Below are 26,460 nucleotides of genomic sequence, written 5' to 3' on the forward strand. Positions count from 1 at the left end.
AAGGAGTAACAACTAGCCAACTCTTAGGGATGATCTTTTCATGAAATCCCATTGTCCTTGTTTTCAGACCAAAACATAATCTATTCAAGGGACTTAGTATTCTCTCTCATAGAATGAAACAGGTGAAAGGAAAAAAAAAAATCTTTGGACATTTTTCCTTTTGCTTCCCCCTCACAGGTCTTATGAACTAAATATATTATCAAGAAATCCAGGGCTTCCCTGGTGGCGCAGTGGTTGAGAGTCCGCCTGCCGATGCAGGGGACACGGGTTCGTGCCCCGGTCCGGGAAGATCCCACATGCCACGGAGCGGCTGGGCCCGTGAGCCATGGCCGCTGAGCCTGTGCGTCCTGAGCCTGTACTCCTCAACTGGAGAGGCCACAACGGTGAGAGGCCCTGCAAGAGCTAGTGATGATAAGAGTACAGGGAAAATATGCAGGTTCAGGCAACAATGATTATGTACTAAGTTTATTTTTCAGATATTCCAAAACCTTGGAATTCTAACATGATTAATTAATTTATAACTAAGGCAAATGTCCTCTTTTCTCACAGAGTTGAAAGAATGCAAATCATTCTACTCCAGGTATCCTGATTTTATTATGTGTGTGCTACTTTGCAGTCCACAGTGTCCAAGTATAATAATATGTGGACACAGCGACTTCTGGAACAAGCAAGCTTTCCTTTAGAACAATCAGCCACCCCCCTTTTCTCATAGAAAATTTGTAGGTGGAAACAACAGCAGGTATCAGAATGAAGAATAGCTATGCTATTCTTGACGTAAGTAAAAGGCATTGGTAGGTTATCAGTAAAAAAGTAAAATTCAGGGGCTTCCCTGGTGGCGCAGTGGTTGAGAGTCCACCTGCCGATGCAGGGGACACAGGTTCGTGCCCCGGTCCGGGAAGATCCCACATGCCGCGGAGCGGCTGGGCCCGTGAGCCATGGCCGCTGAGCCTGTGCGTCCGGAGCCTGTGCTCCGCAACCGGTGAGGCCACAGCAGTGAGAGGCCCGCGTACCGCAAAAAAAAAAAAAAAAAAAAAAAGTAAAATTCAGTGGTATTCAAAAATATTTATAAAAACATCTTCTCTAAAGTGACAACCAGTATTCAGCAGGGTCAGAAGGGCAGGTCACCTTCCTGACAATAGTCTAACCCAGCCTATAAAAGCTACCAGTTATTAGTCTACCCTGGGCCAGCACTCTGCATCTACCTTGTCCAACCTTTACAAGGATACTGTTCTCTCCACTGACTGAAGTCACACTGCTAAATGCAGGTCCATTTGACTCTCAAATCCATGCTCTCTGTTCTGCCTCTGTGGGTACAGACCAAATTCCCTGTTTAGACATTGTACCACTGAACTGGTATTTTATTCAACCCAATATCATACGATGCTTGCTTAGAACAATGAGTCAGTGGCTGAGAACTGGAAATCTATGTTAATTGAGAGTTTCTTCTTTAAGGGTGAAAAGCATAATTATCAGAAATGTGTATTCTCAAAGAAATATTATGGACGTGTCTAAACTGTGCAATAAATGTTAATCAGATTAACTTTTTTCTTTCAAATTTCCTTTTTATTCTAAGTTGATAGCCCTTTCCTCATTTCCTTTTTAATTCTAATTAAGAGTATATCCTAAGTATACCTTGTAAATCTTCTATCTGAAATTTCACTGCCAATGGTGAAGTACAAAGCAAAAAGCAGCAAAGGCCTGTCAGTCTGCAAGTCACAAATATGCCAGAAAACCATGACAGACCAGTGATGATGCGTACCTTTCTGGTGGCAGTGATATCTGAGGGTTGAGTTGATGACGCTGAACACTGAGTCCACTTGGAAAACATCCTTCAGCGTCAAGGCTGTGGAAGAAAATATTAAAACAGGACACCAAACCATTTTTGCCCTTCCCACTGAGTGTTTATTTTATAGCTTTTGCATCAGGTAATCAATTGAAACACTTCAACAACAGAAAGCTGGCAGAATGTTAAGGAAAAGGAGTGATTATCTCTCCAACAGATGTGACAAAATGGTTTCAAGTTGGAAACAGTATTGCATAAATGAATCAACTGAACAGCGGAAGGGGAGAGAAGAGAAAGCAGAGACACAGAAAGGAGTGAGCATCTTCCAACATGGATTATGAGGAAAAAAGGCACTCTTCAGCTGTCTGTGTACTTATAAAATAAAAGTCAAAATATACAATCCATGTTTGTCAAAATTCCATTTGACACTGCTTTAGAGATGCTCATACACCTGACTCTCAATAGAAAGCTAAAGAAGCTGTCTGAAAAATAAGACAGCACCAGTGTGTCTAAACCATAGGCTTACCAGTGATGTGTTTTAAAGAGATCATCACCATCAGGGTCCTTTTATAAATAGTACTGGAAAGGTCACAAAGCTGCATGAACTTAAACTGTAGAATAAATCTAACTGATCGCCCATTTCATTCTTTAAAATTCCCACTCCAGGAAATCAGAAAGCGAGCTCCACTCCAGAGGAGCTGAATTGGCAGTGCATCTGAAACAGGGTTGCTTTTTCCCTCAAAAGGCTGCCTGAGCAGCAGTTTAGTTGGCATCATCCAGCAGCTTTGCATAGCATAAATGGATGCAAAAATTTAACAGCAATTGCCTTGCTTCCTCTCAAAGCAAATAGCACTAATTTATGAAGAGTCAAATTGTCAACTCATGAAGTAGAAGCACCTGGGCCTCTTAAAGACAAACTTCATAAAAGGTTACAATACCGGGTGCTTCTCATAATAAAGGATTCTAGGACCGTAGGTGTGTTTGAGAATGATCAATGGGAAAACCCAGAGATGGTTTACACAGATGTTCTCTATGTAGAATTTGAATGTAAATTAAAATACCAGCTATGCATTTGGGAACCAGCCTTTAGTTAAATTCTTTAGAGCTTTTAGAATTTTTATTTCATTTTATTAGAAAAAGAGAATCATTGTCTACAAACTATCTTCTTTCTAACTATGCAAATACAATGAGCAAATCATCTGCAATATCAAAATACTGTTTGTAAATCACTGATGGCACAAACAATTTTAGGAATCTCTGATAGGACATAATATTGAGAAAGAGCAACAGTGGACTTCAAATTATAGGCATTAATTGAATTTTACGAATAAAATGCAAAGTTTAAAAGTCAGTAAGTTTTTCTCTGATTTTCAGTAATTGAAATCCAATCATCAGGAATTCAGAATCACCCAATATGTTCAAAGTTGCACAAATGCGTATGGATGATAGAAAAGTAATCCCCATGCAATATTTTAAGTGTTGCTATCAGATATATTTAAGTGATACTTTACAGATTAAAGTTGGGTAAAATCAAAATATATCCTCCCCATTACATTTTAAAACAGTCACAATAATTTATCAACAGTTGCCATTTCACAGCAATTAGAAAATAGGAGTTGATACAAGTTGAACAAAAAGGTACTTTTTCCTCTTTTAGGAAATAAACATATATAGATATATATATGTACACATACACATATAACATTATCTTTTAAAATTCAAAGTGGTTAATTTGCTTTTGTATTATAAAAAAAAATTTTTTCCCTATGTTCAAAATACTGAAAAAGCACAAAGGCTGAAAAAAGAAAACCACATTTGCCACTTTAAAAAAATACATTATTGTCTCAGTGGTTCTATTTATTTGATTATAAAGTTAGGTATTATAAGGACTCTGCACTTGTCAGATTCCTAGGACTGTACTGGACCACATGGAATTAAATCTAACCCTTCCTCAGTCTCCAGGAAGGATACTTTTAACCCACCCTAAAAGATGAGAGCATAAATGCCCCTATTCTGAACTGTTAAACCGGGAAAGAAAACACACCCACCTGGAAACAATCGAAGTCGTAAAAGTTTATGAAACCGTGGGAGAGACTGCCTGAATCAGAAAGCTATTCTTTGGATAGAAGTTAGTTTTTGGAAGTATATAAACTCTTTTAGGCCACTAGAGTACAGATTCAAAAGTGATTTCTCCATAAATAATAATCTGTTACAGAGGTTTGTAAAGTACAACCCATGGTCCATATCTGGCATGTCACCTGTTTCAGTAATAAAGTTTTATTGGGACACAGCCATGCTCATTCATTTATGTGTTGTCTATGACTGCTTTTGTACTAGTATGGCAGAGTTGAGTAATTGTGATGGAGACCAATGGTGTGCAAAGCCTAAAATAGTATTTACTCTCTGAACCTTTATAGGAAAAGTTCACTGACCCCAGATCTAGTGCACTATGTGCTACTCTAGTTACCTAAAAGAGTTGATGCACCTCAAGGGGATTTTAGCTGGACTCCAAGAATAACCGCATACTAGGGTTCCTTAGCAGACAAACGTCAGATGCCCCATCCTGAGGTGGTGCTTTACTTTGGGCAAGGAAATCATTTGTATATATTCTCAACAAATACCTATAAAAGGTATTAAATACACCAAAAAGAAAGCCAAGTAAGAAAAGTATGCCTGTTGATATTCCCTTAATATTGTCCTATTATTGGGGGGAAAGGGTGCTACAATGACTCTTTCTGTCAACTTCCTTCAGCTTTTCTTTAAATTTGTCTACAAATGTCTTTTGATAAGTAGCGCTCCCTCCTCCTTCTATGCAATTAATAACCTTTAAAGCCACCTGACTAAAATGCTTACCTAGTTTGGTGAGGCCTTGTTCGGGGATATTTATTTAAACTAAACATATTAAAGATTATCCTTTTAGAAAATGTTTCTAAAATTCTTTATCTCTGCTCCTCTAAGAAGTGGAAGAAGGTAAAGAATGCACGGGGAGATCAAACTCTGCAAAGTATACCTTAAAAACCAGAGGTATAAAATAGCTACCCTTTCTGAACGATAATGTAAAATAAAAACAGAAAAATCTTCCAAATTTGAAGAGCAAATTTTCCCTTGCCCTGAGTCAGCTAATGAAATCTTTTTTCAAACAGGGAACCTCCTGAACTCAAGCAGCTGCTCAGGAAACTGTAAGAGTTCACAGGTGTTTCAATATTTCAATAGTTGTTGAAACAGGGAAGATAAAACACTGAGAAGAGATTTATTAGACACAAATTTATATCAAGAGATTAACTGTTTTTTCAACCAGCTTATAGGTGGACTCTTCTCCTTCTTTGTTAAAAAATGAATGGTATGAAACTATGTGTTAAAGATGTTTCCATAATACCTTACGTTTATATAGCGCCTTACAGTTTCAAAGTGCTTTCACATGCCATCTCATTTAATCCTCACAACACCCCTGTGAGGTAGGTAGGACAGGTATTATCATCCTTACTGCAGGATGAGGAAACTGAGGCAGAGAGCGATTAAGTGACTTGCCCAAGATCACACAGCTGGTAAGTGGCAGAGCCAGGACAAGAAATCAAGTTTTCTGACTCCTCATCCAGTACTCTTTCCACTATAACTACTGCCCCCAATTATGAATAATGTACTGTGTATCAAAATTGAAAGGTTATTGAAGTTCACTGTAGTGATGTCTTAACAGTAAAGTTAAATGAAAAATACAAGAACAGTAGGTCTGATGGTTTTACTTGACATAATAAAATTGGTGCAAAACCACTTTTTGTCTAATTACTTATAATCTTTTGGTCCAAATACATAAAATATGCAATATTTACAGCATTTTCCAATTTTTTTCGTAAATGCAATGCTTTAAAACACATTATAAAGCACCTTAGTAAAAATAGTCTACAAGTAAAAGTACAGAAGAAGTAGGAAAATCCTACCCATACCACAGCTCACTAAATGGAGTTATAATATGGACTCACCAATACCTCAGTTTACACCTTTACAAATAACCCATGGAGAAACAAATACTAAACTTACTTTTTTGATATTAATGTGTGGAAGCCTTAACCAAAACTTCAGGCAATGTTAACATTCTTTGAAGTGTTTCCCCAATCTTAGATACTGGGGAGACAGGAATGAGAAATACTGCTTTGATTCTTTTTACAGTATTAATAATGGTTTAAATTGATTTTTAACACTAATCATCATTTTTTTTAAGAAAATTAAAATGACCTACATAAATATGGGCAGTTCCAACTACAGCAGATACAGTCTTCGCAAACGTGATCAAACATTTCAGTAAATTTCATGGGACGTGATTCACAGAAACAAAGTACACACCGCCAAACAGTTAATAACACTATCCAGTAGAGGTGTATAACCCAAACCTCCAGGTGAAGGTGGAAGTAGCAAATGGATTCATCTTCATTCATGGTTAGTTGAAAAAAAATGCTTTATCAAAAACAGAGTATCAGAACTTTTTCTGAAATTGTATTTCATTATTTAGCCATCAATTAGACCTGCTATGTGTTTATTTTAGATGATGTGTAGGTTTTGTTCAGGCAGGAGGTTATAACTCCCACCAAAATTTAACCAGAAAAAAAAAAAAAAAAAAAGGCTGAAACTTAAACTTCCTAGACCACTGACATGCCAGCCAGAATCTACTTCCTTGACGTCACTGTCTGTATCCTAACTCAGTTCAATACAAATTATCTTACACACCCATCAGCAATCCAAGTTGTGGAGCTGAGAACTAAGGTGAAGACAGGGTCAAAGTTGTAGTTCAAGAATCTAACTGCCACACTTTGTACTCAGTTCGATTTAGGGTAAATCTTTTCATAGAAAAAGTTCTGTGCAAGGATGTAGAGGTCTCCATCTTTTTCTCGTACAGCATGGGCTCTGATGAATTGGAACTGCTCTAGTGCAAACTCATAGAACTCATTCTCCATTTTCCAAATGTCAGATTGCTGTAGTTTTGCAATGGTTTGTTTAGTAGGGAGTTTCTTCTCTGTGGTTTTCCTAAGATGAGATTTCTTTCCTACTTACAAAGGAAAAAGAGAAAAGGTAAATAAATTCTGAGAACACACAAAAGATCAATGCCTGTTTATTTGAAGAGACGGTTTAAGTTAGTATGACACATGGAAGAGCATAATTGTTTTGTCTTAATATCATTCAGGCAAAAACAGTGCCCTAATCATACTAGAACTGTGATTTATTCCTTTGTAATGCAAATCCTTACCCTTGTTAAAGACTTAATGAGATGTCAAATAATAAAAGTAAGAATCGTGGACTTCCCTGGTGGCGCAGCGGTTGGGAATCCGCCTGCCAATGGAGGGGACACGGGTTTGAGCCCTGCTCCGGGAAGATCCCACATGCTGCAGAGCAACTAAGCCCATGCTCCACAATTACTGAAGCCCGCGCATCTACAGCCCGTGCTCCGCAAATGAGAAGCCCGCGCACAGCAACGGATGAGCACAACGAAGAGCAGCCACCGCTCGCCGCAACTAGAGAAAGCCTGCGCACAGCAAAGAACACCCAATGCAGCCAAAAATAAATAAATTTATTTTTAAAAAAAGTAAGAATGGCCACTCGGTAAAGTGTAGGCTGTCACCTTACATGCTGTATTCTCAAATGCTTGGTGCTCTGACTAGTTTGTTTTTAAAGACATGATAAAATACCTATTTTCAAACTTAGTGCTGATTTCTCATAACCTATTCTCTATACCTATGTGTTAAAAGCTAGGGCACATGCATACTCTAGGAAGAGTTCCTCTGATTGTATCTTACCAACTAACAGAAAAAAAAAATCAGAATTAGATTGGACCAGCACGGTCACTTTCAGACATGTAATACTGTCACAGCTGCTGAAGCATTCTTTTAGGAGCACTGTGACATAGCACAGGATCATTACCAATGTGACTCAGTCTCTCCATCCTACCCCTACCTAAATAGCACTAGACATGTCTAAAGGGTGGAATGTATGGCTGGCACTACTGAATATCACACATTTCTAAGGCTGGCCCTGTAGTTTGTATCTTTCCATTATACCTACAATGCCTTTTAATTATAATCTCGTGCATGTTTATTCATTAAACAAATATTTAATGAATACCATCTGTGTGCCATGTACTGTTTTTGTATTGAAAATGGTGAATAGAAACAGACAATATACTTGCCTTTCTGGAGTTTTATTCAACAAACTTCAAATCACACATATTTTGCAAGTGGCAAACAAAGTTAAGGACAGCTTGAAAAAGAAACCCATCCTTATATACCTGTACGATAGAGCTCTGTAGCACCCCTGAAGAACCGGGGCAAAGCTGCCTCCAATAACATGATAAAATCTTCAAGCTCTTCAGTAACTCCCACCAGAAAGTACTCATTAACTAGGTTATATTTGGCTTGATCCATAGCCCACCTGCTTCCTACATTCCTAAAACCAAAAAAAAGGAATAAAAAAATTGATTGTGAAATCTGCTAAATACTTTTGATGCCTTTGACACTGTATATTATGGAAAAAACAGATAAACACATGTCCATCCAAAGCCTTAATGCCCTTTTATTAATGTCCTTTGGGAGGCACACCTGTTTCTAATTTCCTTTGCCTCTGTCCCCAGTTTCTGCTCAACTACACAGGGCTAACTCAGATTTTAGTAGAGCACACTTAATTTGAACAGTTAAGAAATGTGTATACATATCCTCCCATCTGATTTAGTATGAGTGCATTTAATTTTTGTTAACTACAGTTGTCCCTTGAACAACATGGGTTTGACCTGCACAAATATCTTTCAGTAGTAGATACTACAACACTACATGGACCATGGTTGGTTGAATCTGCAGATCGAAGGAACCGTGGATACAAAGGACTAACTATAAATTATACCGGGATTAACCCCCACCTTGTTCCAGGGTCAACTGTACTCTAAACTTCGTTCATTTTAAGAGCTCTCTAGGAAGGTCTGATCAATTTTGTGTAGCGATTATTTTCATTTAATTTATGAGTTTAGGTTTTTTTTTTGATATTTCTTATAAACAGAAATAGGATAAGAAATGGCTCTGCTAAGAATCTTTTATTTTTATTTTTCACGTTTTTAGCTAATGGCTGTTAATAGAGGTTTGGCCCTAAATAAACTATGCCTTTGGGTTCTTTTTAGCACTGACATTCCCTAACCCTAATGCCAAGTTCTGCCTTTAAGCAGTGTGATATTGAGCTGATGACTTCACCTTTCTGAGCTTGTTTTCTCAGCCATTAAAAAGCTGGCGTGGGTGGTGGGAAGCTGGGGAAGCAAACGAGTTGATTTCCCAGGTGCCTCCCAGTTCTATGAATCGAGGAGGCATACTAAAGAAGTTGATTAAAATCTCCTCAGTAATGTCCAATGGAGAGATATACTCTCTATTGCTCTAAGGTAGGGGTGGCAACCTTTCCTCTAAAGAGCCAGAGAGTAAAGCCGGAGATGGGTCTGCGGGTCATATGGTCTCGGTCACTTGGTTACTTAACCCTGCTCTTGCAGTGTGAAAACAGCTACAGACACTAAGTAAATAAATAGATGTGGTTGTCTTCCAGTAAAATTATTTATAAAAACAGGTAATGGGCCAAATTTGGTGTCCGGGTTGTAATCTACTGATCCCTGTTGTAAGGAAATGATTAAACATTGAGAAGACATTCTTTCTAAGCTTCCAATTCTTACATTATTACAGTTGACCTTTGAACAACACGAGCGTTTAGGGGTGCCAACCAGACCCGATCCCCCATTCCCCACTTGAAAATCTGCATATAACTTTACAGTCAGCCCGCCATATCCCCAGCTCCACATCCGAGGATTCAGCCAACCACGGATCATGTAGTACTGTAATACCTCTTTATTTTAAAAAATCTGCATTTCAGTGGACCCGCGAAGTTCAAAGCTGTGCTGTTCAAAGGGTCAACTGTATTATGCGTTGATACAATCTATTGAGTAGGGCCTTAAGGTTCTCAGTAATCTAATACTATATCTCAAATAATGATGGAAAGAACAGAAGGCATTCCTTATATCGCTCATGGTTTTAAGGAAGCTACTAACTTTGAATGTGTTCCTGTTTTTTTCTACTTTTCCTATTAAAATGATTGATTAGAACAAATACGTACCATTATTTTTTTAAACTGAAAACTCAGCACATTCTGAGGAAATAAACTCTATTAAAGATAAAATATCGTTATTTTACCTTGGCTTCTCTCAAAGTCAAATCAGTTTAACAGTAAATCCAGGTGAATAATTTACCCACTAAACCTCTTCTTGATCTAAAATGGATGGCTCAAACAATAAGCTTAGGAGAAAATGAGGTTTATGAAAGGAACCCTGACCTCTAATTAAGACCACTGCTAGAACATAGCAAGACACATAACACCAAAAACAAAAAAGAATTAAAAACCAGCATCTGAGAAATCATTGCAAGCATGTTTTACATGAAGAATCTTTTTAATGCACTTAAAGGTAACTAAAAACTAGGTATTACTTAATTACATGTTATTTTTGGTCTGGTCTTTCACGAACTTCCTTACACCTAGTCCTTGACTAACACACTCACCCTTGTGAAAGACAGATTATAGACATAATAAATAGATTACTGATTGAAGCTAGCTTTATCTCCCTACCAGCATTCCGAGCTGTGGCCACAGAAGAATGGGATTTGAAGCCAGAGCTTCTCCGGAGCACAGTCTGAGCCGCCCTCAGCTACACATTCATCAAAGGTCTGGAAAAAAGACAAAGCAGCACATGTAAGCCATAAACCCGAGCCTCACCTACCAAGTATCTTAATGTGGTAAGTTATTAAATAAATGGCAGTGGATGGGACGAGTAGTGAATTAAAGTGATAGGTTACAAAAACATACTTGAGATACTGAGCAAAGTCAAACATGGGTTGTTCTCATGTCGTTGTTTTATACCAGTGTTTATAAGAATTCTTCTACTATATGAATGGAACATCCCCCAGATAACAACTTATCCTTGAAATTAAGTACTGGTTTATGTTGAATTTGTGTATTTATATTTTCTATCCCCTTACCGAAGTAAATTAAATAAAAACAAGGTTAAAGATACTCTTTGTGAAACAATTATTTGAAAAGAATATAAAGTAGGACTACACTTAAGTCTTTTCCCCTTTTCTCATTAAAACAAACAAAAAAATCATTGTACAAAGCAAAAGTGACCCTGGATACTTATGACTTGCATGCCCTCCTCTCCAAATGCGTCTGACTAAATTAATTAAAAGGGCAGGAGACTCACAGGTTATGGATCTAAAATTAAATCAACTTCACTTTCTTTAGTACTTACTGTCTGTCACAGGCATTTTTACAGTAGGCGTTATCTATTTGAAATGATATTAAGATGCCAGAGAACAAACTTAAGAGCTCAGGCTGTTGGAGTAGACATCTATAAATACCACCTGTTATTTCTGAGAAGAGGGGGTATGTAAAAGTAGAAAGAGAACGCATCCAGAGTCCAGACTCCTGAGTTTCTAGAACCAGGTGTGACTCTATCTTGAGTAAGTCTTTATGGCCTCCAAACCTCACTTTCTAATCTATAAAATTAGATAAATTCAAAGGTCCCTTTCAACCAAAAATCTAGTAAGAATAGGACCCCAAACCCTTAGATCTGACTATGGCTAGAGGTATAGTGGAATAATTATCTTTATTCTGGCAACATGTAAGAGGCAACAGCAAACTGCAGCCCACAATTGATTTGCCCATTTCTTTTACAGATGACCTTCACCATGATATAGGAAAAAGATTTATGACTTGGGTTTGAATCTTGAACCCAGAAAAACTTAAGTTCTGTGTTAGTTTCCTCATATGAAAAAGGAGGACATAATCTTACTTTGAGGAAGAAATAAAATCATGGATCTAAAAGAATCTACCACAAAGAGTGGTTCACTGTAGGCACTCAATAAATGGGATGTGTCTACGTCTGTCTTTCTCTCCCCACCTCTCCTCCCTAATAGTCAAATACAATGTTCTGTTGGTTCTTGTTCTCCTTGACCTCCACAGCATTGTCTACTTCTTTGAACACTCCCCTTTTTGGCTTTTTGTTGGTTCTCTGTACCTTTCTGAATGTACTATCACTATCTTCTTTTAAGGCATGTTTTGGTCCTTCTACCAAGTATGGAAACTCAGCTGTCTTCTCTTTACCCACTCCCTTCCTTAGCTTATTCACACTTCCTTGGCTTCATTTATAATTTCTAGGCAAAAGACTTCCAAATTTGTACCCCCAGATCCATCACCTCTTACCTATCTTCTGATACCTAGTATGCCTTTTCATTTGAATTTCCACTATTACCTCATATTCAATATTTCTGGCAATAGGATGACATTGCCCCTTGTAATTCAGACTCAAGATCTCAGCACGTTTCTTTATTTTTCCTCTCCCTCACTTAACATCCTTGAGGTAATGTCTTTCCAATGCATCTTTTTTTTTTTTTTCCCCAATCTTCCATCAGGATCTTGCCATGTCATGTCTCCATTCTTACAATCACTTCCTAATTGGGCTCCCTTCCCTCCCTTCCTTCAATCTGCTCTTAGACTACCAGATTACTCTAAGTAGTCACTTCTAACATCCTCTACTCAGAAAACTTCAATAGCTTCCAATATCTTTTTAAAAAGAGAAATACAAACTCTTTATCCTGGCTTTAAAGAATGCTTCATAATCTGACCTCAGTGTGCAAGTCTAGCCTTATCTCCATGTATAACTTCCATCTTTACCAGATTAACCTGTTTTACAGTTTCTCAAGCATGTCATATGTACCTGCAAATCCATATATTTTGCTGACTACATTTTCTTCCTCTGAAGGTGCTTCCCTCCACCAATCTAGTTTACATGAAGACTATCTTTCCAATGACTACTCTGGCCTAAAGTCACTCATTTTTTTTTAACTCATATAAATGAATTAAATACTGCCTTGTAATAGCCAGCTCTTAGGATCCAAGTATGTTATTTATATATACATCTTTATTTAAAGAACTTGCTCCATGTACTTTGGAAAAAAAATTGTATTATGTTCTCTCCTGAACTATAGAAAACACTTATTGGAGGGATCATTGCAGTATAGTATGCATTTGTGTCCTCCACAGCATACAATATCTTGCTATACCAACTGTTTGCACAATCACTGTGTCCTCCATAGCATACAATACATTGTTATACCAACTGTCTGCATAATCAATATTTGTAAATGGCTGGAAAGACTGCACTTTGGAGATTTTGCATGAGCATTAAAGGTACAATTCTAGTTGAGATGAAGACAGGGGCAGTAAAATTTTTTCATGAAGCATTTTGACAGCTCCTTAGAGTTCTGTCAAATTCTCTTAGGATTTCTCCCCCACCCCCCAATACACACACACACACACACACACACACACACACACACACACACATCCACATCAATCTATCTATTTTTTTAAGTGAAAACATCTCAGTTTACACTTAACACTCAATCAACCCCATTTCAATGGCCATTACGGTATGTCTGAAATTTACTAGATGGTCTGATTTAGATTTGCTGGTCTAAGTCACTTTCTAAAAAGTGGTTTTACTATCATTTATGCCACCTCGCAGCTCATAAAAAGAAAACAACCTATGTATCTATCTCTACCGTATCTCAGGTTCCAATAAACCCAGTGGTGATATATCAGAAGGTTTCTGATTTCACACCTAATCAGTTTCAAACAAATCCTAAATCACAGTACAGTGCTTCTGAAGTTCAGAAGAGGTGCTCTGCTTCATTATACCTTCATCTGAATAGAGTATCAGATGAAAAAGAAATGAATTACTAAGGTGATTGTGAGTGAACTCATAAACTGTACCACCACTGTGTGTGTGTATGTGTGCGTGTAAGATTCAAAGACAAAAAGATTTTGCTTAAATGTGTTGGGTTGGCCAAAAGGTTTGTTCGTTTTTTTCCGTAAGATGGCTCTAGTAGTGCTTAGTTGTCTTTAACTTCATTCGAAACAATTTTGTCAAATTGTATTGTGACAGCTGTCATATCAGCGTGCATTTTTAAAAAACATCAAAATTGGTGAATTTTTGTGTGGTCATTTTAATATTGAAGATGGAAGAAAAAAGCAACATTTTCGGCATATTATGCTTTATTATTTCAAGAAAGGTAAAAACGCAACTGAAATGCAAAAAAAAAGATTTGTGCAGTGTATGGAGAAGGTGCTGTGACTGATCGAATGTGTCCAAAGTGGTTTGCGAAGTTTCATGCTGGAGATTTCTCGCTGGACAGTGCTCCACGGTCAGGTAGACCAGTTGAAGTTGATAGTGATCAAATCGAGACATTAATTGAGAACAATCAAGGTTATACCACGTGGGAGATAGTCGACATATTCAAAATATCCAAATCAAGCGCTGAAAATCATTTGCACCAGCTTGGTTATGTGAATCGCTTTGATGTTTGGGTTCCACATAAATTAAGCGAAAAAAACCTTCTTGACTATATTTCCTCATGCTATTCGGTACTTAAACGTAACAAAGATGTTCTGTTTTTAAAACAAATTGTGGTGGGCGATGAAAAGTGAATACTGTACAATAATATGGAACGGAAGAGTTCGTGGGGCAAGTGAAATGAACCACCATCCACCTCACCAAAGGCCGGTCTTCATCCAAAGAAGGTGATGTGTATATGGTGAGATGGAAGGGAGTCCTTTATTATGAGCTCCTTTCGGAACACCAAACAATTAATTCCAACAAGTACTGCTCCCAATTAGACCAACTGAAAGCAGCGCTCGACGAAAAGCGTCTGGAATTAGTCAACAGAAGACACATAATCTTCCATCAGAATACCGCAAGGCCACATATTTCTTTGATGACCAGGCAAAAAACTGTTACAGCTTGGCTGGGAAGTTCTGATTCATCCACCGTATTCACTACACATTGCACCTTTGGATTCCCATTTATTCCGGTCTTTACAAAATTCTCTTAATGCAAAAAATTTCAATTCCCTGGAAGACTGTAAAAGGCACCTAGAACGGTTCTTTAAAAAGTTTTGGGAAGATGGAATTATGAAGTTGCCTGAAAAATGGCAGAAGGTAGTGGAACAAAATGGTGAATACGTTGTTCAATAAAGTTCTCAGTGAAAATGAAAAATGTGTCTAATATTTTTACTTAAAAACCGAAGGAATTTTTTGGCCAATCCAATAAGAAAATAGGACAGTGAAAGAGGCTGCAGTATTAAAAGTTCCCATAGAGTCACTATATGGAAAATTTTGGAAATTTAAATATCCACTATTGGAATTAAAACTGGTTAATGAATGAGCATGCAGGATGGCTATTTTGACCCAAGTTCTCTAGTTAGCCAACTCCTTCTTCCTGTGTTCTAAAATACTGAAAGTATTTTAGTATTTCAAACAAAATCTGTAGATAATCTTCAAGTTTATTTTTGGCCAGTAGTTTAAAATCTGCTGGCCTACTCTGGCAGTATAAGGGCTACCACCAAAATCCGTTCTTCCCTTCTTCCACAGTCACAGAGTTTAGCTTCTCTTGCAGTTAGGTATGGCCATATGACCAAGTTCTTGCCAGGAGACTGGGGGCAGAAGTGATGTGAGCAAGTTCTGGGTCACTTGGTTAAAAGGAAATTGGTGGGCCTCTAACTTCCCTCCTTCCCATGAGCTGGAAGGCAGATGTCGTGGTGACCCAAATTAAACCGAGCACATAAGGGCAAGCCACTGAAGGGCAGCAGAGTAACAATATGGCAGGAACCCAGCTCCCTGAATGACTGTGTGCAGCAAAGCTGCTCTAAAATCCTGGGCCCCTCACCTTTAGGCTTTTATGTATGACAGAAAAAAATCTACCTAAGCATTTTAATTTCTTTGTTTCAGAAGCATCTACCCTAATTCACCTGCCAAATATTTTATTAGATAATATAAAAGTGGAAAAATAGTTTGGGTTTTGCCTCCTTTGTAGTTCCTTCTTATCATTTGGCAAAGGTGTTTCACTCCTATCAACTTAAAAGAAACAACCCAAAGACAGGCCATAGCAAGGAAGATGTAAAGAAAAAAAAAAACAAATACAAATAATCAAAAATTGGCGAACATACATGATTGTGCTAGATCTTAATGTAAAACAGAAATTCTCCTTTTTCTATCTTTTTAAAAATTTTTTTCATACTTTATTTTTTATTTTATTTATTATTATTTTTGGCTGCATTGGGTCTTTGTTGCTGCACGCGGGCCTTCTCTAGTTGCAGCAAGCGGGGGCTACTCTTCATTGCGGTGGGCGGGCTTCTCTCATCGCGGTGGCTTCTCTTGTTGCAGAGCACAGGCTCTAGGCGCAAGGGCTTCAGTAGTTGTGGCACACTTCTGTGGCTCAGAAGTTGTGGCACACGGGCTCAGTAGTTGTGGCTCGCGGGCTCTATAGAGTGCAGGCTCAGTAGTTGTGGTGCACGGGCTTAGCTGCTCCGCAGCATCCTTCCTGGACCAGGGCTCAAACCCGTGTTCCCTGCGTTGGCAGGCAGATCCTTAACCACTGTGCCACCAGGGAAATCCCTCCTTTTTCTTTATAAATATGTGATGCATAAAGTAAACCAAGCATTTCCTAGTGAGTGAAATCAAGTTAACGAAACTCAATACCATCTTGACCACATACAGCTCAATGAATCAATCCACTGGCGTCTTAATCAAGATGAACTTCTCCACTGACTCCAACAGTGACATCAGCGCTTGGGCTTCTCTACTCACAGCACAGGAGACGATTGTCAATCAAATGCTGCCCACCAGAACTTTCCCACTCATTTGCTAACTTCTATTCACTTTCTCCTGAACATTCTGACCACATTTCAGAAATAGAATTTTCTATAAATAAATGTTTTACTCTTATAAAATTTCTTCTTAAAATAAAAAGCAAAAACAAAACTCAGTTCAGTACACCACAGAAACAAAAAGTTATGATGAGCTTTTTCACTTAAACACCATCTATGCTTAGAAAGAGCAATTCTTGGTGAACTACATACAAATGTTTTTAAAAGCAGGAAATATCAAAATATTCTTTAGACTATTTAGATTATTAGTTTAAATTCCTAGAATTGTAGGTTACAATAAACAAAATTTGATGCTTGATAGTGATGGCAATTATATTTACATTCCAAACCTTTTCTACAAATGACCTTGCTTCATATTTTATACAGAAAACTGAAGCTGAGAGTGAGCTCCCTTGATTCCTGCTTAGATAAAACCTTATCTGCAGCCCCTACTGCCCTTATCTGTAAAAAAGTATTTCCTCCTATCTTTAAATACTCTTTCTCACTCCCTTCTGAGACCCTGCTTCACCAATTTTTCTCCAGTTTTTCCATCATAACCCCTTGCTCTCTTCAGGTACATTAATATGCCCAAGTATCTGTCGCCTTTAGTAAAACATTTCTCATATTTTTTGCTCCCTTCAAAGCCAAACTTCTATCTCAAGAGTAGTCTTTCCTCTCAGTCTTAACTTCTCACGGTTACTCCTCAACCCTTTGGATTCCACATAAACACCTTCTCTGACCTCCCCATTGACAAGTCTAAGGGAAAGTTTTAAATTCTCAATTCACTAACCTCTTGGTGATTGAAATGATTTTTCCATGCATTTCAAGGACTCGCCAGGTTTGTCTTCTGATTCTCCAACCTCAGTCTTCTTGGTGTGCTTCCCTCCCTTTGCCTACTCCTTAAATGTTGTCATTCCCCAGAGCTACATATATGCACCCCCTTTTCTTCTTCTTCCTTTTTCGTTTGGTCCTGTCTTCATACTCTGTATGTCTCCCAAGTGCAATTTCATTCAATCCCTTGTTTCAACTCCCACCTAATGCTGATGACTCCCAAATCTATGATTAAGTTCAGATTTATTTCTTGAGACACAAATACATTTCTAGTGGATATTTCCATCTGCTTATACATGACTAAAAATAATGTCCAATTTGAACTCATCATCTCTTTCTTCAACTTCATTACAACGGACTTTTCTTTCCATTTTCTCTCTTTTGAACCACATATATAGTAGTTCGATCAGAAGCCTGGGAAGATGACAGGTCAAGGCTGACTCTGGATTGTACCTTTTACTGAGATAGAGAAACTGGTCTACAACAAAGAGTTATCAAACCTTTAAATATGAACTGCAAAGATATTATATTGCTTTCCTGTGGTGCTTTATTTTTTTTTTTTGCGGTACGTGGGCCTCTCACCGTTGTGGCCTCTCCCGCTGCGGAGCACAGGCTCCGGACGCGCAGGCTCAGCGGCCATGGCCCACAGGCCCAGCTGCTCTGCGGCATGTGGGATCTTCCTGGACCGGGGCACGAACCCGTGTCCCCTGCATCGGCAGGCGGACTCTCAACCACTGCACCTCCAGGGAAGCCCTCCTGTGGTGCATTGTACATATAAAACACTTTCTAAGCAAACAGTAATAAGTTCTCAAATGCTTTTGTGTAAAATCCATGTTCAATAAGCAAACCACAGTCAGGGGATTATGAATTGCTAAGGACTACGGAAGCAGTATTTTGTAAGCCAGTAGTAGGATCAGGTAGTAGCTAAGTATGGAATTCTTCTAACCTCATTAATATCTTTTATAAACTAATACGTATTTTTAGGTATAATATTCTGAATTCATTATAATTCCTACAGCTGTCAATAAGGCTAGTTAATTTAGAGTAAGAAATACGAAAAGCAAATTGGGGTAGGAATTGTGATCTCTGAGATCAATGAGTACTTCTTAAGCAAAAACTGATTCTCCTTTAGATTGTTATTTACAGCATGTAACTATACACTCTTTCCATAAGTATAACCCCCTTGGTGTTCTGCTAATAAAACAATAATTAATAAAAATGATTAATAACCTACAGGATAGTACAAAACTGAAATATTCATAAGATAAATATTTACATATTTAGAAAACGTGAGTGATGAGAATTAGATGTAGTTATTTGGAAGCTGTAAGAAGGCCTATGCTGAAAGAAGTCCTGAGAGACAAACTATTCAAACGTGGGTATTTGGTTAATGTTTTCTCAAAATGAACAAAGTGGGTCTGCCACTTGAAAGAAAACAACTGACAGTCTTAGTAGCCCAGCGGTTCTCAACTGGCGCTGTTTTGACCTCCAGGTGACATCCGGCAATGTTTGGAGACCTTCTTCGTTCTCACACCTGGAGGGTGTAGGGGAGATGCTACTAGGTAGAGGTCAGAGATGCTGCTAAACGCCCTATAACGTGTAAGGCAGCCCTCACAACAAGGAATTCTCTGGCCAAAAGCAACAATAGTGTCAAGGTGGAGAAATCCTGTGGGTGCCAGTGATAAAAGCTAAGCTTTCAAACTAAAAAATATAAAAATTTAAATTTATTTTTACTTCATCTGTCACCATAAGCCTGACAGTTTCCCAATACTTACAGACTTTTCTGATGAGATAAGTGGTGACGTTAACGAATGTGAATTTTTGATATTGTATAATAAAATGTGCCAACACTTGGAAGATCCACGTAACTCAGTGAACTAATGTGTTCCAAATGACCAATACATGAGGTTAAAAAATTATGCTTGGTTAAAAAATCCATTCAAAGTATAAAATATATCAGTGGATTTTAATGCAGCAGAACATAAAAGGTTAACTGCTATGGTTTCAGATTCCACACTTCAATAACTTTAAGAAACTACTACTAGTTAAGTTTTAGTGTAATATTAGAGAAGAATTTCCACAATTTTCTGGAAAGGCTATTAAAATACTGCCTTTTCTAGTTACATATCTGTGTAAAGCTGAATTTTCTTCATACACTTCACCAAAAGAATGTATTAAATAGACTGATTCAGCAGCAGATATGAAAATCCAGCTGTCTATATTATATTAAATCAGGTGTTTTAAAAATTTGCAAAAATGTAAAATGCCACTATTTATACCTTTTTCTGAAAATGGTTATTTGCATTAAAATATATTATTTATGTTACCATATTATGGTCTCCTACTGTTACTATTAAATTAGTTATTATTTTAAAAGTTTCTCAGTCAATTGGCAAATTTACTGATATTGGTAAATATGAACAGAAATAGATATAACCCACATAGATAAAAGCTCCTTGGCGGTCCTCAATAAAAAGAGTAAAAGGAGTTCTGAGACTAAAAAGTTTGAGAACCACTGATTTATATATTGTAGTTCTTGAATGCTGACCTTTGGATTACTAAATATCCCTATTTTCCAGGTATTGGGACAGAGATTAAATTATGCAAAACTCTAGGTATAAAGTTTGAAAAACAGAGTATTTGAAATCTCCCAAATAAAGCAAATCGTATGTTCCTTACAAGATCAACTGAAAGCTATCACAGGCATATACATAGGACTAAAATGGCTTTGAAATTATTGACAGTGTAACCAGAAACTGGAAATGAAGCCATTGTACGGTATTTCCAACCTTAGCCTTTGCCATCATAGCCACTTTTTAATCCCAGTTATCTTCAAATACCCTGCCATCTTCCAAAGTGCTATATGCCACGAAGTCTTACCAACTTTACAGATATGAGTTTATTAAAGAAAACTCTTGCCAGTTAAAGATATTAAGGAACTATTTGCAATATAACAATTTTATTTAACTCAATAGGTGCCAGAATGTTACCAACATTTATGTCATGAGAAACAAACCAAATTATTAAAAACGTGTGTTTCAATATGTTTCAAGACTGAAAAGGTCTATTTTGCCTATCACAAGACAAAGTAATTCTTTACTTTGATAAAGCATTTGAAGATGGCCCTGTCCCCGTGAGAATTAAGGTAATACAAAAGTATTTTGCTGATGTTACTAATATTACATCTAAATAAACAGGTGTATTAATATGTATTTTATAATGACATAAAAAAAACAGACCAAGACCTATCATCATTAGGGTGAAGAATGGTTAAATCTCCAGGCTGGAGAGGGCATACCTACCTAAAGCTTTCAAAGATGAAAGGGAGACTACGTTAAAATATCTGCCTAGGTTTTTCTGTGAGCATTGAATATACAACTTTGGAACATCTCTTATACAAAAATATCGAGTGACATGTTGCTTTCCCTCCCTCCTTTTTCAAGGGTATAGAGAGGTTAAGACTGTGAGCTCTGGAACTGGAGTGCTTGGGTTTAAATTCCTGCACCACCATTTACTGGTAGTATAACACTGGGCAAGGTACTTAACCTTTCTGTGCCCCAGTTTCCTTATCTGTAAAATGGACACAACAACAGCAACTATCCCATAAAATTGTTGTACAGGCCACCTGAAAAAATACATAATATGTGACTTAAAACAGAGCTTGATAAACAAGAAGCACTCAATAGATGTGAGCTATTATTGTTGTTATATTAAGTATTATTGTTACCTAATTCCCTAAACTACATAGGATAGCAACCACAAAACCACGGTATCCAGGGCTGATGTAACATGACAGATGTAGGAACCTACGTGACTGTGAATCTTTTCCTTACCAACACTAACATTCCTTTAGTTGAAGGAGGGAGATGGATACTAACAATTACTGAGTAAGAGCTAGTATAAATGATAGGGCTAAAATTTAAAAAGAAAGTAGTTAGCATTGAAGTGAATTTAGAAATAACTAACAATAAATTTTAAAGTACTAGGTCACAAAAGGGTTATATTACAGATTTTACAAAATTTTACAGACTCTCCATAATAATATAATTATATATATTTTTTCTAGAAGATTATATAATACTAAGAGATGAGTGGACGCTGAAAAAAAAGGGTACTGTTTGGATCAGTACCTTCTGTCTAAAGCCTTGAGACTAAGGAAAGAAATAGCAATTTCTAGGAAACATAAACAGGTAAATAAAACAAAAGAACCATTGCCTTCTCATGTGACAGAGGGCACATCCAACTTAGAAAAAAATTAATTGTTGGGTGTTAATTACTATAATACAGCAAGTATCTAGCATCACCATTATGCAACACTTTAGGTTTAAAAGGTGCAGAATTCCCTCACTGAGCCATTTGCTGAACGCTTACAGATGAACTAGGCACCGTACTCGTACTGGATATGGAGGAGACAAAGGTGAAGGAAATACAGCGCCTGCTTCAGGACGTTCACAGCCTTTTGGAGAAGACATATATGTAAACAAATAATTCAAGTACCACAAAATAAATATTTAAAAAATAGCGATTTGAATGGAGTGCTCTGGGAACTTTGAAAGGGACACGGCTCACTGCCAGAAAAGACTTTATGAAAGAGGTAACATTTGACCTGGATCTTAAAGGTGAACAAAGAGTTTTCAGATTGAAGGAGAGACATTGTAAACATAGGGAACAACACGTGTGCAAAAAGTATGAAGTAATAAGTCTGGAGGACGGTGACATTTCAGGTAAGGCACCCAGTGATGCACTGGGTGCCTGAGGCGAAAATGAGGCAGGAGAAGGAGGTCTCAGGCTATGTCAGACTGCGTCTCCCGTGCCTTGGGCAATCCTGTGAGCAATGAGGTCCCCGTAAAGGTATTCCACCAGAAAATTGACACAGTTTGGTTTCTTAGAAAAACAAGTCTGGGGCTACTCTGGAGGACGCACTTAAATAGAAGACAACTCAAATCTGAACCTGCTAAGTAAGAGCCCTGTTAAGCTATTATTCTCATCTTGCCTGAAAAAATAAGCTGCTTTAACAAAATAGTGTCCCTAAACAGATGATCAAAAATCAACGTAAACGGGCTTCCCTGGTGGCGCAGTGGCTGAGAGTCCACCTGCTGATGCAGGGGACGTGGGTTCGTGCCCTGGTCCGGGAAGATCCCACATGCCGCGGAGCGGCTGGGCCCGTGAGCCATGGCCGCTGAGCCTGCGCGTCTGGAGCCTGTGCTCCGCAACGGGAGAGGCCACAACAGTGAGAGGCCCGCGTACCGCAAAAAAAAAAAAAAAAAAAAAAAAAAATCAACGTAAACTGCCATCATCAAGGTTAAGAGAACCAAACTATGTACACAAATGTATAATATTAATGAGTTATTATAGTGATCTCATAGAAAATTATTAATAGGGCTATAATAAAACAAATATTCAGCTCCAGAACACAAGTCAAATATTTTTTAAAAGGACAAAATATTACATATACTCCAAAATATCAACTACAAAGTAGTTTTATTTTTACTTCTTCATACTTTTGGGCTCTTTTGAAATTTTCCACAATAAGCAAGGAATACATTTATAATCATTAATAAATTTTAAAAGTATTCACTGTTTATTGCATTTCATAAACAATTATCTTTATAAAAATTCTAAAACTAAAATATTACCTTTTTGTCCCCTTGTTTTCGTCTTCTTAACCCTGGTCTATAATCATCTCCAAATCTCAGAAAGTAATAGTAAGAAACTAGCCTCTCAATAGGATCCCTTATAACATTAATGTAAATTGGCTTCTTCTTCACACCAAATCTGAAATAGAGAAAAAGGTGACATCAACCCTTTCATTCTGTTTGGGGTGTCCTGAAATTGAAATTTGAGGTATTAATTCTATATGGAAAAAAACATGAGTTAATTAAATAAAATACAGTATGTGGAGATTAGAAAATATTTTAGGATTATACTACAATAAAGTAAATAAGAAATAAGAATTTTAAAATTACAGCTGAAGATAAAGGAGAGAAGGGAAAATTGAGTGACAAATAATTTTAAATTTTACTAGCAAGAATTACATAAAACATTTCAATTTCACATAGCAATGATTTCTCACTTCTGACCCACCAAACTAGATAAACATTGTCAATGGATATAGCAGAAGTCCACACAAGTGCGATCATTTGAGCCTAACGTCTGTGATGCTAATTTTAAAGACAAGATAGAAGTGAAAAACATTAAGTCTTCAGCATTATTTCCTTAGGGAATGATGGAGAGCTGGAGGAACACAGAAGGAGTATACTTTAGCCACCCTTGCAGATCCTCAAATTGTCTAGCTGATTCCTGTTCTAATATCCTCACTTATCCCAGCCTTAAACCTTAGTGTTATCCTGACTCTCCTTTATTCTTCTTTAGCACGGTTACCAAGTCCTTCTGATATTTTCTTTTGTAGGCTTTCTCAGAGATTTGATCTGTCTTCCTCACTTCCTTTCTTGTCACAACTGCCCTCTTTGTAGGCCTCTTGCTTGGATTACTGCAATAATTGATGGTTTTCTAATAATAAGAATTGGTTTTCTTGCATCCAGTCTCTCTCCCTTTCAGTCTACCTTCATACCAATTCTCAACTGATATTTCCTCATTTATTAGATCACTCTTCTTAGAAACCTGAAATACCCCTACTGTTTATGTTGACGTCAAACCCAAACTCCTTTGCTTGGTTGTTAATGTCTGCTTGCCTTATGTCTTGGGTTCCACCTTACTTATCTAACTTTATTTTCAACTCTCCTCAAACAAGAAACATCTATCTGTTACAGTTAGGCCCACCTCTTCTGCTTCCCAACAACTCCTATTTCTCCTTACATGCCTTTGCTCATTCTATCTTCCTTAACTAGTCCTATTCTTTCTATTACATTCATTCATTCAAAAAGTACCTTTTCGTGTATCCAATATATTCCAGGAACTATTCTAATATTAGGAAGACAGCAGTGAAAAAAAAGGAAAAATTCCTCATCCTTCTGGAGTTAACATTCTACTTGGGAGAGACAGAACATAAACCAATAAATAAGTAAATATGTTAGATGGTAAAAATACTAAGGAGAGAAATGATGCAGTGCATGGAATAGGGAGAAGTGGGGAGAGTACAATTCAAAACAGGGTTTTCCAGGGAGGCAGCAGTATTATTATGTGATAAGAAGAGAGCCATGTAGATATCTAGGAGAAAGTGTTCCAGGAAGATAAGACTTCGAAGTATGAAGGCCCCAAAGCAGCTAAGTGCCAGGCATTTTTGAGGACCAGCAAGGAGGTCAATCTGGCTGCAGCAGAATCAGGAAGGGGACAGTAACAGAGAATGGGAGTGGAGAGAGATGGGGGTGGTGGTAGAAGACGTGCAGATCACGTGGGCCTTGTAGAGCACGTTATGTATCAGGAGGGAGGCCTTCCTGAGTCAGCCGAGAAGTGTCATGATATGGAATCTGACGTACAGCATGGCGACTATAATGAACAATACTGTACATACTGTATACTTGAAAGTTGCTATGTCAGTAGGTTTTAAATGTTCTCATCACGACAGCAGCGACAACAACAAGATGGTAATCATGTGAGGTGAGGATGTGTTAACTAACCTTATTGTGGTAAACATCTCACAATACATGTGTATAGCAAATCATCACATGGTACACCTTAAACTTACACCATGTTATACGTCAATTATGTGTCAATGAAGCTGGGGGAAAAAAGGTTATTGGCTGTTGTTTTGGAACAAACTGAAGCGGGCAATAACAAAATCTTGTGAAGTCTAGGAAGTCTTCCTGATGACTCCAGCATACAGTGCTATCTGCTCTCATTTGACACCTGCACCCAGGAGCTATTGCTATCAGGCAGTTTTACTCTTGGCTTGTCCTGCTAGTGTTTCTCTTGTAAGTCTTTCCTCCCCAATAGCATTATAAGCCACTTGAGGGTAGGCAGAGTGCTTCACACTTCCTTTATATATTTCACAGGGCCTGGTATACATAAATACTTGCCCGCTGGTTAGTACTATTTGAAAGATTAAAAAAATATTAGCAATCTCTCTAAAACTGGGAATCACAGTGAGAAATGAGAAAGGTAAACTTAAGTTGTATGACTCAATAAGAGATAGTGAAAGTTGCTTATTCTCTTGACAGTCTTGATATGTTCACTCGTCTGTCCACAGAAACCCTCAATTTAGCTAACTGCTTATAACAAATTTCCCTTCTTACTAAAATACTTTTTCAAAGGCACTAAAAAGCACACAGCTAACCTAACTAGTTTCACATTTTCCCCTTACTTCTGCCTGTTACAATAAATGTCTTACACACAGCAGGCATTCTATAAATGTTTTACACTAAATGCTTAAGCAAATGAGTAGTGAAAAGAGATCACAGAAGAGAAAAAAGCAAGGTGCCTGGATATAACTCGATTCTTTTAGCTTCTGAATTATTGTAAATTAACTGAACAGAAGTCCTAACTTACAAACAGGCTGTATTCTATAAAATTGCTTTGTGTGTAAAAAGGGGTCAACTCTCCTGAATTCTAGTCCTTTTCTCATCATTAAGTAAGTGTAAGTCTAAGTCACTAAAATCCTTTGTACATATGGAAATACTGAAAACTACACAGAACTTTTTGGTAAAACATTATTATATTAAATTCGTGAGTTGGTTTATTAGAACTTGGGACATATTTTTTTCACTGAACAACTCATAAACCTATAAAACCAACAATTCAGTAAAAAAAATTTTTCACAAATTTTTAAAGGAAGAAACAGTATTGTTGCAAATATACGGCACTGTCAAATTAGGTATCAGGGTAGAAGCTCCATGAGGGCAGAGGATTGTTTCTCTCTTGTTCATGGCTTTATCATTAGTGTTCAGTGTCAGAAACATAGGTGTTGGATATTAAAATTAGGTTGAATAGAACGTTGTGAATTGGCCACTTACAAAAGCCTTTTTGTGGGACAGTGCACCCACTAGTGAGAAGAGGGTAGGTAGGGAGGTGTACACAGTTGCTACCTTAACTGCTAGAGCTGTCTAGTAAGAGGAATCTAAAAGGGGGAAGCACAGGGCAGCGGGGCAATGACTCCATTCTTAAGACTGTGGGATTCCCTGGGAACCT

The 26,460-nt window shown here is 37.6% G+C and overlaps 1 protein-coding gene across 1 annotated transcript in view; it reads right to left on the minus strand.

The window, feature by feature from the left end:
- Window positions 1–1,938: 1,938 nt before the first annotated feature.
- HS2ST1 (heparan sulfate 2-O-sulfotransferase 1) overlaps window positions 1,939–26,460 on the minus strand; it is a 186,260-nt gene continuing 161,738 nt past the window's right edge. The window contains exons 4-7 of the mRNA XM_082834721.1: window positions 23,013–23,151; window positions 10,412–10,509; window positions 8,055–8,212; window positions 1,939–6,818 (exon numbers count right to left, since the gene is read on the minus strand). Coding sequence (XP_082690847.1) covers window positions 6,592–6,818; window positions 8,055–8,212; window positions 10,412–10,509; window positions 23,013–23,151 — 622 coding nt within the window. The 3' untranslated portion in view covers window positions 1,939–6,591. The remainder of the gene's footprint in view (window positions 6,819–8,054; window positions 8,213–10,411; window positions 10,510–23,012; window positions 23,152–26,460) is intronic.

Source organism: Leucopleurus acutus (genome assembly GCF_964270905.1).
Source record: "Leucopleurus acutus genome assembly, chromosome: 2".
Lineage (NCBI taxonomy): Eukaryota > Metazoa > Chordata > Mammalia > Artiodactyla > Delphinidae > Leucopleurus > Leucopleurus acutus.